The following is a 13,664-nucleotide window of genomic DNA, read 5'->3' on the forward strand; positions in this document are numbered from 1 at the left end:
ATAAGCTCGACTGCAGTGGAGATCATGCCTGCTACGTATGTGTCATCACCATAGTGGTTCGAGCGCATCGACTGATTCAACGGCAACGACCACTATGACAAGCCCAACCTCCTCTTCTTCATTGACATGAGCGCCATGGATGCCCTTCAGCATCCCATGTATGTCTCACACAGGTTGCATATATGTCCAGTCGGCCCGAAGCGTGCCAACATGCATCATTGTTAGATTGGAGGAAGAAGATCAAGCTATTTGAGAAAGCCCAACCATGGGGAAGAAGGCACATCGGAGGAGTGACCACCGAGTCAATGTTATCGTCGATTCGAGGACGATGACCATAATAATTTTGCTGACATCTTATTTGGAGTTGATACCGGCACCTCCTCACCCCATAGCCTAGGAGGCCATGACAGCCACTTTAGTGATATTGCCACATACACACGGTGATGATTTGGCATGCCTCCTTTTCCTCCTATTGCTTTGTTCCTTTCTTTCATGTGGTTTCTCTTATTTCAAATCATGGGACCTTCTTTCTTTTCTTCTATATGCAAAAAATATTTACGTCGTTGAGCTATAGTTTTAGATTGTCAGTATTTGCTCCATATGTTAAGGTAAGAAAAGTTGTCCCATGTTTCTTGCTATATCATATCAAGCAAAAATCATGGATATCTACAAGTATATCATATACTTTTATGTTAATGAAATCATAACTTTTGAAGTTGTAGATCAGTTTAGTCTCATTCACTATACTCCTTGCAAAATGTTGATCGTTTAGTCTCATTCACTTTGCAATTCCTATCACGAGACGCATGTTTTACAATTCAGTTTGACCCCAGCAAAACATTGTAAGGTGAATAAGTGCTTATGCATAAGGTCCAAAAAGTATGTGGCACAATCATTGGAATTATGGTGTTATTAGCTAGAAGATTTAGAAACGGATCAATTAAGAATTACACATATTTATACCTCCGATAGGGAATCATGTATTTCCTATTGGAGATCTAAAACAGCAGATTAAAAGCCCACCACAAATTTATTAGTAGCAAAACATTTACAAGGATTATTATATGCAACTTACACGAGGCTATCTAATGTTGGATATCTAGGCCTCTAATTATTTGTATTTATTTGCTCTAGCTCTATGGATACCAAGATCATTATAGTTCTTTAAAAGTAATGCATTTGTACTACAAGTTTTATAAAGCCCATTGCAACGCACGGGCGTTCTACTAGTTTTTTTTTTTGAACATCTGGGCGTTCTACTAGTTAGGAGTAGAGATCCTGTTATCATCGTGTGTGCCATGGTCGAAAACTTCGTCCCCTTTGTTGCGAGTTGGGTATCTAGCCGCTGTTCGAACCTTTTTTTTTCCTGTGTCCTCTGGTTGCTGTACGTGGTGCCGTGGCGGGGCGATAACGTTGGAGGTTCGCGTTTGTCTGGCAGAAAATTAGCACACGTGGTATGGTTTCAGTTATCCTAGTACTAGTACAGTTATTACGTGGACGCTTGTTTATATATTTAGGTACGTTGTCCATTTGAAAAACGATGCAATTTGTCAACGTACAGCTGCAACCATACGGCCCCAAAGCGAGGCTCGAGCATTCTCCTGCTGTTCCGCTAACCCCACCCAACAAAGACCGGTCAAACTTCAGATGCTTCCTGCCGAGTGCTCGCATAGCCGCCTTCCCTATAAGTAACACCACCCGGATGCACTCCGAGTTTCATCATCACAAGCAAAAACCACAACGACGGCACGCAAGAGCACACCGCGCGCGCGCACCAAGCATGGTGAAGAAGCCGTATCCCTTCCACAAGCCCTTCAGCCCCCTCCGCCGCCTCCTCCGGCGCACCCTCTCCGGCCGGCACCACCGCCGCTCAACGGCAAAAGGTGCGGCCGTGCCACCAACGGAGAAGCTGCAGGGCCAGACGGTGATAGTCGACGTGGAGGCGTGGCTCCTGATGTCCCGGCTATCCACCTTCCCTTACTTCATGCTCGTGGCCGTCGAGGCCGGTGGCTTCCTCCGCGGCCTCCTTCTCCTGCTCACCTATCCTCTCATGTGCCTCTTTGGCCATGACATGCGCCTCAGGGCCATGGTCATGGTGTCCTTCTTCGGGCTGCGTGAGAAGGAGGTCCTTAGGGTTAGCAAGGCCGTCCTGCCAAAGCTCTTCTTGGAAGACGTGGCCAGCCAGGGGCTCGAGGCGGTGAAGAAGGCGAGGACGGTGGTGGCGGTGAGCACGGTCTTCCCAAGGGTGATGGTCGAGGGGTTCTTGAAGGAGTACCTTGGTGTGGACACAGTGGTTGGAAGGGAGGTCATGGTGGTCGCCGGGCGTTACATCGGAGTTATCACAGATGATGCGGTGGCCGCAGAGGAGATGATGAACAAGGGCAAGCATGATGAAGGGGTTGGGCTTGTCAAAGTTGGCGGCAAGATGCACCATTTATTTTCCCATAATTGCAAGGTGAGTCTTATTATCATTCCAGGCAAGTAGGGAATATGTTATTGTAGTAAGAAAACTAAACTTAGGAAATGAAAGGACAAAAGACTAATTACAGAAATAATATCGGGGTGTTTTAACACACAAGCTATTCTCATATGCAAGACATTCTCTATCTTTTCGCTTACAAGGAAATCCAGAATATTCAGATAGTAGAGCACACATTATAGGTAGACAGATGCACATCCCAGTGATATTGTCAGTAAGAAATTTAAAGGTCAGAATAGAGAACAATCCATGGTTACTTAGGTGAAATTTGGTAATGTTAGGTAGGAATTTTCACAAGAAAACACTATTCACGTAGCAGCCAGGATGTGTATGCTTAGGTATGTGCAAGTTAGCCATGTTAGATCAACCACATTATTGTAATGATAAAATATTTTTCTCAAAACAGTGTAACAAAGAAGTTTGGGATTCAAGCAATATGACTATATATACATATGCACAAATCAGAAATTACGTAGTTAAGTTGAATCATGAATTTACAAAGTAGCACCCAGACATATCCATGCATGCTAATTGCAATGTATTACTCCCTCCGTTCCTAAATATTTGTCTTTCTAGACATTTCAAATAACTACTACATACGGATGTATGTAGACATATTTTAGAGTGTAGATTCATTCATTTTGCTTCGTATATAGTCACTTGTTGAAATGCCTAGAAAGACAAGTATTTAGGAACGGAGGGAGTATATGGTTCTATAGTACGGTGGAGTACATGCACGTCGTCAGTACTACTACCAATTACGAAGGATGTAGAAGGAAAATAAATAAATTAAACTTCATATTGCCAATATTTTGACTTCGTAGATGACTTGTAGAAAGGAATGAGAGTAGGCGGCGTTTGGTGTGAAACTTGGGGCAGAGCAGCATATTTCACGCTCCAGAAATGAGGCATGCTTATCCTCCTCTTAGTTGAAGTTTGGTGGCAAAGAGAACCTACCAAAGTGTCGTGCTGAGAGCATGTTATTTAGGTTCTGAAGTAAAATATACTATTAGCGAGATAAAATATTGATGGCCATGTTCATGGTACAGTTGAAGTAGTTGACCAGAGATTTACACTTCACGTAAGTATATTATATGAACTACGCACTAAATTAGAGCACCTTGGAACTGCAGGAAACGTATGATGTGAGTGAGGCCGACAAGGCGGCATGGCAGGCATTGCCGAGGGACAAGTACCCCAAGCCCCTCGTCTTCCACGACGGCCGCCTCGCCTTCACGCCGACGTTCTCCGCCGCGATCGCCATGTACACGTACATCCCCTTCGGCATCTTCCTGGCCATCCTCCGCAGCACGGCATACAGCCTCCTCCCCTACCGCGTCTCCGTCCCCATCGGGGCCCTCACCGGCATGCGCTCCCGCATCATCGCTGGACCGCCCGCCAACGCCATGGATGAAAACAAGGCCGGCGGCCGCCTCTACGTGTGCAACCACCGCACCCTCCTGGACCCGATCACCGTCGCGGCTGGGCTCCGGAAGCCCGTCACCGCGGTCACCTACAGCGTGAGCCCCGTCTCCGAGCTGATGGCGCCCATCCGCACGGCCCGGCTGACCCGGGACCGGGACGAGGACCGCCGGCGCATGGCGGGGCTGCTGGCCCGCGGAAACCTTGTGGTGTGCCCTGAGGGGACGACCTGCCGGGAGCCCTACCTGCTCCGGTTCAGCCCCTTGTTCGCCGAGCTCGCCGCCGAGGTCACCCCCGTCGCGCTCGAGACGCGCGTCGACATGTTCTACGGCACGTCCACCAAGCCGGCATCCAAAGTGCTCGACCCGCTCTACTTCATGATGAACCCGCGGCCGGAGTACCGCGTCGAATTCCTGGACCCCGTCGACACCACGACCGTGGCCGACGGCGATGAGGACGGCCACGGCCATGACAAAAGCCACAGCATCCACGTAGCGAATCGGGTGCAGCGTGTGCTGGGCGAGGCACTTGCGTTCGAGCTCACCGAGCAGACGAGGAAAGACAAATACATGATGCTGGCCGGGAACGAAGGCATCGTCAAAGTGAAGGCCAAGAAGTAGGCGTGCGGCTAGTTTTTTACGCATGTGTTATCATGTGATGTACAAGTAATTCTTTATTGCTTTGATTTCTTTTCACCGGTATTTGTAAATGGACTTATTGTTGGCCTGGGTGTATGAACATCTATACTTTATGTCTCTATGTTTTTCACTTGATGTGTGTGGAAATTTATGTACATATTCAAAAAAGGAATAAAGAGAGCAAATTTGAAAATTTTGTTGCGAGGCACGATAAGGCGGTGTGCCTTTGGCTCGCTCCAATGATTCTAGTCGACGCTAGGTGGTCTGCAGACCAGGATGTAAATTTTTTTGAGCATCAGTACAGATACAAGTGCTCATATACACGCGCATATACTCACCCCTATGAACGCACAGAGCCGACATATCATCTTGAGATTTACGAAGTCAATAAATTCAGGAATAAATGCGAGCACCAGCATTTGAACCCTGGTGGGTTAGGGATACCACAGTCCCTCTAACCATCCAACCATAGGTTAGTTTGCAGACCAGGATGTAATTGTTGTTAATTATTCTTGATGTTCTTTGTACTGCCATGATAGTTCATGAATAGATCCAAAGTTTTTCTTGCAAAAAAAAAGTCAACTGACACGACCTCTCTAAACTCTCCTACATCTCTTCCCGTTGAGAGTCATTGTACACAATGCCCAACTCAATCCCCTTCCGTCTCCAATGGTGTAGCATGCCGAAGTAGAGGTTGGAGAGCTGCATGAGAATCAGAAATTTGCCCTTCGGAAAGAAGTAGTGCCCCCCTCAAACATCTCTCTGAAGACTCGCTCTACTTCATGATGAATCCGCGGCCGGAGTACCGCGTCAAATTCCTCGAGCCGGTCGATACCACGAGTCCACGACCGTGGCCGACGGCCACGACAAAAGCCACAGCATCCACATGGCGAACCGGGTGCAGCGTGTGCTGGGCGAGGCGCTTGCGTTTCAGCTCAGCGAGCAGACGAGGAAAGACAGAAGCATGATGCTCGTCGGGAACGAAGGCATCGTCAAGTACTCCCTCCGGTCCCTTTTATTCTGCATATTAGGTTTGTCCAAAATCAATCTCATTCAACTTTGACCAAGTTTATATAAAAAATTATAGACATTCACATAACAACATCAATATCATTAGATTCATCTTGGAATATATTTTTATATTATATTTATTAGATATTATAGATGCTAATATTTTCTAATATAAATTTGGTCAAACTTAGCAAAGTTTGACTTTCGGCAAATCCAATGTGCAGAGTAAAAAGGACAAGAGGGAGTAGTTTTTTATGCATGCATGTGTTATCATGTGATGTACGACTAATTCTTTATTGCTTTGGTTTCTTTTCACCCGTATTTGTAAATGGACTTATTGTTGGCCTGGGTGTATGAACATCTACCTATACTCTATGTCTCTATGTTTTTCACTTGATATGTGTGGAAATTAATGTACATCTAAATCTATATCTATACTCTATACGTCTATACCTATATACCTGCTAATAAAGTAAGGTGTGTTTCTTCAACTATTTCATACGTTCATCGGCAGAAGATTTCATTTTTCTATCCGAGGTGGTACTAAACTTTTGTATGTCCGTATGTTCAGGATTTTCAGGATTTTTTTCAAATGTGTGTATTTTTTAGAAGTGCTCAATATTTAAGAAAATGCATTTGACAAATGTTCCACATTCGACACATATTCATGGTTTACCAATATGTTCATAAATTGAAAATAATGTTTACATTAAAGAAACAAATTGTCTAAAATTCTTCTGGATGTTCAAAATATGTTCCTGTTTTCAAAATTTGGTCAAAACTTCAAAAATGTTCGTATTTCTAAAAAAAGGTTCATGTTTTAAAGTAATGTATGTGAATTTCAAGAAATACTCCGTTTAATCTTTTTGTTCTTGTTTTTTTCAAAAATGTATGGAAGTTAAAAAAAACTATTCGTAATTTAGAAAATCGTTCATGCTGCCAAGTATATTCCGAAGTTCATGTTATGAATTCCAAAATTCATCCATTCACCGCCAAAAGATTTCTTTTTTCTATCCGAGGTGGTACTAAACTTTTTTACGTCCATATGTTAGCAAAAGAGAAAGATTTGTCTAGAATAACATACATGGGCCGCCCGCGCTACGACCCAGTAAGGTCAGCCCATTTTCTCCTGCACAGGCAGCAATAAGTAAACCTATTTCCCGCACAGGGAGGTAGATAGTTTAACGTACGCACAGGGCGTCAAGACTGGGCCACCCATTTTCTCTATGTTCTGTTTCTATTTTTCTTCTTCTGTTTCTCTCTTTTTATTTTCCGTTTCTTTTTTATTTTTCCCATTTCAATTTTATTTTTCCTTTTTTCTGAAATTCGAAATTTTCAAAAATGTCGTAATTTCACTTCTTATTCAATTTTTCGGCAAAAATTCCGAATTCCAAAAATGTGTTCATATTTTAGAAAATGTTTGGGATTTCTTTGTCGTTCAAAATTTTCAGGATTTTAAAAATTAATCCCATTTTTTTCAAATGTGTGTATTTCTTAGAATTGGTCAATATTTAAGAAAATGCATTTGAAAAATGTTCCATATTCGAAAAATATTCGTGGTTTACCGATAGGTTCATAAATTGAAAATAATGTTTACATTAAAGAAAAAAATTCTAAAATTCTTCTAAATGTTCAAAATATATTCCTGTTTTCAAAATTTGTTCAAAACTTAAAAAATGTTCGTATTTTTATAAAAGGTTCATGGTTTACAGTAATGAATGTGAATTTCAAGAAATACTCTGCTTAATCTTGTTGTTCTTGTTTTTTTCAAAAATGTATGGAAGTTAAATAAACTATTCGTAATTTAGAAAATCGTTCATGCTGCCAAGTATATTCCGAAGTTCATGTTATGAATTCCAAAATTGTGTTCCTATTTAAAAAATATGAGCGGTTGATTAGGGATTTCTGATGGGGAGATGAAGACAGGCACCGGAAGGTGCATTGGATGTCATGGGAGCGGATGATAATGCCTAAGAGGACAGGAGGGATAGGGTTTAGAGATATGCACCTCTTTAATCAAGCACTTCTAGCCAAGCAGGGGTGGAGAATAATTCAAAATCCGAAGAGTTTATGTGCAAGGGTGCTAAAATCCAAATACTACCCCAACGGTAACCTCCTGGACACGGTGTTCGCCTCCGATGCGTCTCCTGTTTGAAGAGCCATTGAATTCGGTCTTGAGCTTCTGAAAAAAGGTATCATTTGGAGGATTGGAAATGGGAGGCACATTCAGATATAAAGAGACCAATGGATGCCAAGACTGGAGGGTTTGAGAACCACCTCGTTCATCCGCAGATCGAGAATTCGTTGGGTTAGTCAACTCATGCTCCCAGACCAGAAAGAGTGGGATGAGACACTAATTAGACAACTCTTCTACCCTTTTGACGCTCATGAAATCTACGAACTAAACATCCCTAAAGTGGAGGTGGGTGACCAAATTGCTTGGCACTACGAAGAACGGAATCTTCTCGGTAAGAAGTGCGTACAAGTTAGCTGCCGCAAGCCTTCCCCAACTAGCCCAGAATCCTTCGAGCTCGAACAGTGAGCCAAATGACAGAAGTATTTGGGATCTTATATGGAAAGCAAAGGTTCGCGGTAAAGTGCGTATTTTCAGTTGGAGAGTGGCGACTAACACGCACGGCACTGAGGAAAACAAATGGAAAAGAACGCTTGAACTGGACAATACTTGATGTATATGCGGGAATGGAGTTGAGAATGAACACCATGCGATGGTCATGTGCACAAAAAGCAAAGCTCTCAGGTCTGCCATGAGGGAGGAGTGGAGTTTGCCCTCTAAAGATAAATTCAGGTATACGGGGGAGAATTGGTTGCAAACCTTGTTGGACACGGTGAACGACGAAGGTCGAACAAAACTCTTGCTGCTGCTCTGGAGAAGCTGGCACTTACGAGAAGACTGCATTCGTAACTGCGGTAAAGAATCAATTGAGAGCTCAAATCAGTTTCTGCTGAAATATGAAGAGGAGCTGAGAACTGCAGCTGATATCTGTGAGGAGACTGACAGGAGGGAGACTTTGACAGTTGGGAGCGGGGATGCGCAGTCTGGAGCTACGGCCTTGGACAAATGGTCGCCACCTGACTTGGGTGTGGCCAAAATCAACACGGACACGGCCTTCCTCGCAGAATCCGGAGAGAGCGCTGTCGGAGCTGTCGCCAGAAACCACCGTGGACTCGTCGACATATCCATCAGCAGAAAACTATCGCGTTGTCAGAGTGCTGAAGAGGCCGAAGCCCGTGCTGCTCTAGCGGGTTAACAAGCGATGGCGGGCTATTACAATGGGCAGATTGTGCTGGAGTTGGATAACAAAGCAATTGTCAACGAGCTGAACGCACAGACCCCAACGCGCTCTGCTCATTATGGTCTGATCATGGACATTAAGCAGGTCATGGCAGGTTTCGCTGCATGCAAAGTTCAGTACATGAGGCGTGGCTGCAACGCTTTGGCCCATGGCCTTGCCGCTCTTGCTAGGAGCTTCGGGGAGCAGATGATGATAGCAAACGTCCCGAGTAGTCTTCGTTCTTTGATGCTCGCTGAATGTACTCCCCCTTCTGAGTAGAGACTCTACTCCAGATCTCAAAAAAAATATCTTATGTCTTCGTCTGCTAAAAAAAGGTTTTCTTTTCCAGAATTTCGCACGTGGGCCTCACACTGTGGCCCAGTGAAGCTAGCACACTTATTTTTTTGCCCATGTAGCTGGAAAAATTCTATTTTCTGCACAGGGCGACAAATAGTCAAACTTCGCACATGACAACAAATAATAGGATGGCCCATTTTTCTTTGTTTCTGTGTTTTATTTCTATTCTTATTCTTCTTCCCCTATCACTTCTTTCCTTTCCAAGTTCATTTTTCTTATAAATTCAAAATTCTCAAAAAACTTTCAGAATTAAAAAAATCAAATTATAGAAAATCAAATTATAAAAAAAACAAAAAACTTCCAAAAATTTGTTGCTATTTTGAAAAAATATTTGAAACTTCAAAAAAGCTTCCCATTGAAAAAACTTTTATTGTTTTTCAAAATTGTTCGAGATTTCTAAAAATTAAATGGAATTATAATAATGCTCCAAAATCCTCCAAAAGCGAGGCCGACAAGGCGGCATGGCAGGTATTGCTGAGGGACAAGTACCCCAAGCCCTTCGTCTTCCACGACGGCCGCCTCGCCTTCACGCCGACGTTCTCCGCCGCGATCGCCATGTACACGTACATCCCCTTCGGCATCTTCCTGGCCATCGTCTGCAGCACGGCATACAGCCTCCTCCCCTACCGCGTCTCCGTCCCCATCGGGGCCCGAACCGGCATGCGCTCCCGCATCATCGCCGGGCCGCCTGCCGACGCCGTCGAGAAAGACAAGGCCGACGGCCGCCTCTACGTGTGCAACCACCGCACCCTCCTGGACCCGATCACCGTCGTGGCTGGGCTCCGCAAGCCCGTCACCGCGGTCACCTACAGCGTGAGCCCCGTCTCCGAGCTGATGGCGCCCATCCGCACGGCGCGGCTGACCCGGGACCGGGATGAGGACCGCCGACGCATGGAGGGGCTGCTGGCGCGCGGAAACCTTGTGGTGTGCCCCGAGGGGAGGACCTGCCGGGAGCCCTACCTGCTCCGCTTGAGCCCCTTGTTCGCCGAGCTCGCCGCCGAGGTTACCCCCATCGCGCTCGAGACCCGGGTCGACATGTTCTACGGCACGTCCACCAAGCCGACGTCCAAAGTGCTCGACCCGCTCTACTTCATGATGAACCCGCGGCCCGAGTACCGCGTCGAATTCCTGGAGCCGGTCGATACCATGACCGTGGCCGACGGCCACGGCCACGACGACATAAGCCACAACATCCACGTGGCGAACCGGGTGCAGCGTGTGCTGGGCGAGGCGCTTGCGTTCCAGCTCACCGAGCAGACGAGGAAAGACAAATACATGATGCTCTCCGGGAACGAAGGCATCGTCAAAGCGAAGGCCAAGAAGTCGTAGGTGTGCGTGCTGCTAGTTTAATTTTCATGCATCTGTTATCATGTGATGTACGAGTAATTCTTTATTGCTTTGATTTCTTTTCACCAGTATTTGTAAATGGACTTATTGTTGGCCTGGGTGTATGAACATCTACCTATACTCTATGTCTCTATGTTTTTCACCTGATATATGTCTGAAAATTCATGTGCATACTGAAAAAAAGGAATAAAGAGAGCAAATTTGAAAAATTATTGCGAGACATGATAAGTCGGTGTGCCTTTGGCTTGCTTCAGTGATTGTTGTCTTTTTGTTAAAAAAAATTCTCATTCAAAACGTTAGCTCTTTGGTTCGTTCGTTGGAAGTGGCCATCTTGCACGTTCCTAGCCCATGTGTGAAAGAAAAACATCGCTCCTGTAAGTCGTTTTCCCGAAGCCATCCCTAATAAAGAGTAGTATCACCATCATCAAAAAGTATCTGCCCTGATCTATTCCGCTAAAAAATCCATCGCAATATATGCTTTTATCTGAAGCCGCCGCCACTACCCCCTTCCAGGTTCCAGCGCTACCACCATCGCTCCCCTGGCCTGCCGGCCAGTTCCCCAGCCATCCTTAATCTCCAGTGTGATTTAGGCCCCCTTTGTTTGGGCTACAGATTCTTGAGAATCAGCTGTGGCTTGGATTGTGAGAATCAGCTGCAGCTACGGATTCTGAGAATCAGAAGCTAGCCGTTTGTTTGCCCTGCTTTAGGAAAAGCAGACGAGCTATGCAATGTCTGTAACACCCCCGAATGCACTAATGGTTAAATATAGAACTTGCAGAACTGACCACATTGATTGAACGACTCAGAAATATTTTGATTCAAACATCTATACACATTCTGACCGGGAGCATATACACATGATTTGAGCAATTATTCAGTAGAAAAGACAAACAAAAATTGGCAAATAACAGGGCAAATACCCACCCCCTGGACGGCATGGGCAGACATGGACACCGGCGGGGGCAGTGCATGTGGAACTAGGGGACGCGAGTAGCTTGTTGTAGGTCGGGGTGGAGCTGCTCGGATCCATCCCCTTCGCCGTAGACAGGAGATTGGGGGCGGCACGGGTGGAGATTGGGGACGGGCGGACGGCGGCAGAGGTGGAGACCGGGGACGGCCGCGCAGCAGAGATCGTGGCCGTGGGGAGGCACCGGGATTATAGGGAGGGGCGGCGGCGCTGGAGGAAATCCCCTTCTCTGTTGGTTGGGTGAGAAAGGACGAGGTGGAGGATAACCTGGCGCTGGAGGAAATTGGACGGGGCCAGTGGCATTTCTAGCGTAATAACGGGGAGAGGTCGGTCTATTCTGGAACCTGGATAAGTGGCCACTCGGGAATCCCGGGAATCAGCAAATTCGCAGCTTCGGGCTTGCACGTCGGCGTAGTTCAATTTCCAGAATCTGATTCTTCAAAGCTAAGATAGAAATCTGACTGTTTGTTTGAGAATCTGATTTTGGATGGACTAGAATCCAACAATCTGTAGCTAAAGCCCAAACAAAGGCCACCTTATTCCCATCCGCGAGCGCCACCTCTACCCCTTCCAGCACCACCATTGACGCTCCGCACGCCAGTCCGACCAGCCACCGCCAACCCTGAAGCTTTCCCGGCCACCCACCACCGCTTACCCGTCTACTGGCACGACCCACGCTCCCCTAGCTTGCCACGACGGGCGCTTTTCCGCCTACACATGCACATTAACTTTCTCATTATTTCATCTTTCCCTACCAAACTAAGAGCATCTCCAACAGCCGCGCTAAAGCGCCGCACGCAAAAACCTGTTTACCGCGCGCGCTGCGATTGGTTTTGCGCGCCCGCCTGCGCTGGCTCCAGCAGCCGCGCTATAGTGCAGCGCGCGCCGCTCCAACAGAGCGCAAAAATACAGCGCGCGCGACTCGCCGGGCATTTTGCATATATGATATTTTAGACAAAAATGAACATGTGAAATTTGACACAAACAAGTTGATGAATAAAAGTTCATGCCTACAAGTTTAAAATCATGCCCACAAGTTCATCCAACCAAGTTCAAATGCAAATTAAAGTTCAAGACATGAAAGACACATCAATCTTCATCTTCCTCGTCTTCGTCTTCGTCCTCATCTTTCGAATACGACTCTTCGGCCTCCGAAGATGAATCTTCCTCCCTCTCCTCATCACGCACCGCATCATGTGAAGCTCCGACGGTGTTAGCAAGACCTTCAACGGCATCTTCATGGGAATGTGTGTGAGAAGGCACATCGAAAGACATTGCACCGATGACGGCCGGAGGTGCACCCATGCCTCCCATGAGAGAAGCAAAACTCATGCCTCCCATGGCGGCCATAGCGTCGGAGGGTGCTCCAAAGCCACCCATGCCTCCCATGGCGGCCGGAGGTGCACCCATGCCTCCCATGGCGACCGGAGGTGCACCCATGCCCCCCATGGCGGCCGGATGTGCACCCATGCCTCCCATGGCTCCGAAGCCACCGCCTCCCATGGCGCCGAGGCCACCGCCACCCATGGCGCCGAGGCCACCGCCACCCATTGCACGAACCAAGGCTCTTTTTTGGATCAAGACTTCTTGTTGGGCAAGATTGACATACTCTTTTTGCGCCGCATTGAGGTTAGATGTGTCCAAGAAGAACAAGTGCTTCTCCCATTCCAACAACTTAGCTCGCTTCTCGTTGCTCACTTTCCTCTCCTCCAAAGCCACCTTTCTCTCCTCGGCCGCCACCCTTCTCTCCTCGGCCGCCAACCTCCTCTCCTCGGCCACGGCATCTTGGTTCCTTGCCATTTTCCTCACCTCATTGGCTTCGACCCTTGCCTTCACAATAGCTTCCATAGCATTTTTGAGCTCATCATCTCCTTTCCTCTTCTTCTTTTCGGTTTTGTCTTTCTTGCACCCATCCGGTCGTTTTGGCTTCGAGTATGAAACCGAGTTGGGTGTGGGGCTTCTCTTGCCGTCATCACTTGATGCATCATCCTCCTCCTCATCATCATTCATCTCAATTGCTCGCTTTCGTTTGTTGCTCAAATGCAAATCCTCCAAACCATCATGCTTCTTCCATTTCTCATCATCCTTTAACACTTCATAGCAATGAGGCAAGGTAAAGACCCTGCCTTTCTTGATCTTCCCCTTCTTGG

At 46.5% G+C, this 13,664-nt stretch overlaps 2 protein-coding genes across 2 annotated transcripts; both read left to right on the forward strand.

Annotated features, from left to right (window-relative positions):
- Positions 1 to 1,747: 1,747 nt before the first annotated feature.
- Positions 1,748 to 4,716, forward strand: LOC119353514 (probable glycerol-3-phosphate acyltransferase 3). Its single transcript, XM_037620134.1, has 2 exons — positions 1,748 to 2,455; positions 3,613 to 4,716. The coding sequence occupies exons 1-2, from the start codon at positions 1,781 to 1,783 to the stop codon at positions 4,519 to 4,521; spliced, it is 1,584 nt and encodes a 527-aa protein (XP_037476031.1). The 5' UTR covers positions 1,748 to 1,780; the 3' UTR covers positions 4,522 to 4,716.
- Positions 4,717 to 8,825: 4,109 nt separating this feature from the next.
- LOC119357675 (probable glycerol-3-phosphate acyltransferase 2) lies at positions 8,826 to 10,529 on the forward strand. The gene is made up of 2 exons (XM_037624542.1): positions 8,826 to 8,980; positions 9,644 to 10,529. Exons 1-2 carry the CDS (start codon positions 8,826 to 8,828, stop codon positions 10,527 to 10,529), a joined length of 1,041 nt encoding a protein of 346 aa, XP_037480439.1.
- The last annotated feature ends 3,135 nt before the right edge of the window (positions 10,530 to 13,664 follow it).

This window comes from Triticum dicoccoides, chromosome 2A (assembly GCF_002162155.2).
Source record: "Triticum dicoccoides isolate Atlit2015 ecotype Zavitan chromosome 2A, WEW_v2.0, whole genome shotgun sequence".
Lineage (NCBI taxonomy): Eukaryota > Viridiplantae > Streptophyta > Magnoliopsida > Poales > Poaceae > Triticum > Triticum dicoccoides.

What these genes read in the sequence shown, in the direction of transcription:
- LOC119357675 (XM_037624542.1), top strand. Translation starts at nt 8,826, where the DNA reads ATGGCGGGCTATTACAATGGGCAGATTGTGCTGGAGTTGGATAACAAA. An exon ending in TTCGCTGCATGCAAAGTTCA is followed by an intron (nt 8,981 to 9,643) that starts GTACATGAGGCG and finishes ATCCTCCAAAAG; the next exon opens with CGAGGCCGACAAGGCGGCAT.
- LOC119353514 (XM_037620134.1), top strand. Translation starts at nt 1,781, where the DNA reads ATGGTGAAGAAGCCGTATCCCTTCCACAAGCCCTTCAGCCCCCTCCGC. An exon ending in TATTTTCCCATAATTGCAAG is followed by an intron (nt 2,456 to 3,612) that starts GTGAGTCTTATT and finishes TTGGAACTGCAG; the next exon opens with GAAACGTATGATGTGAGTGA.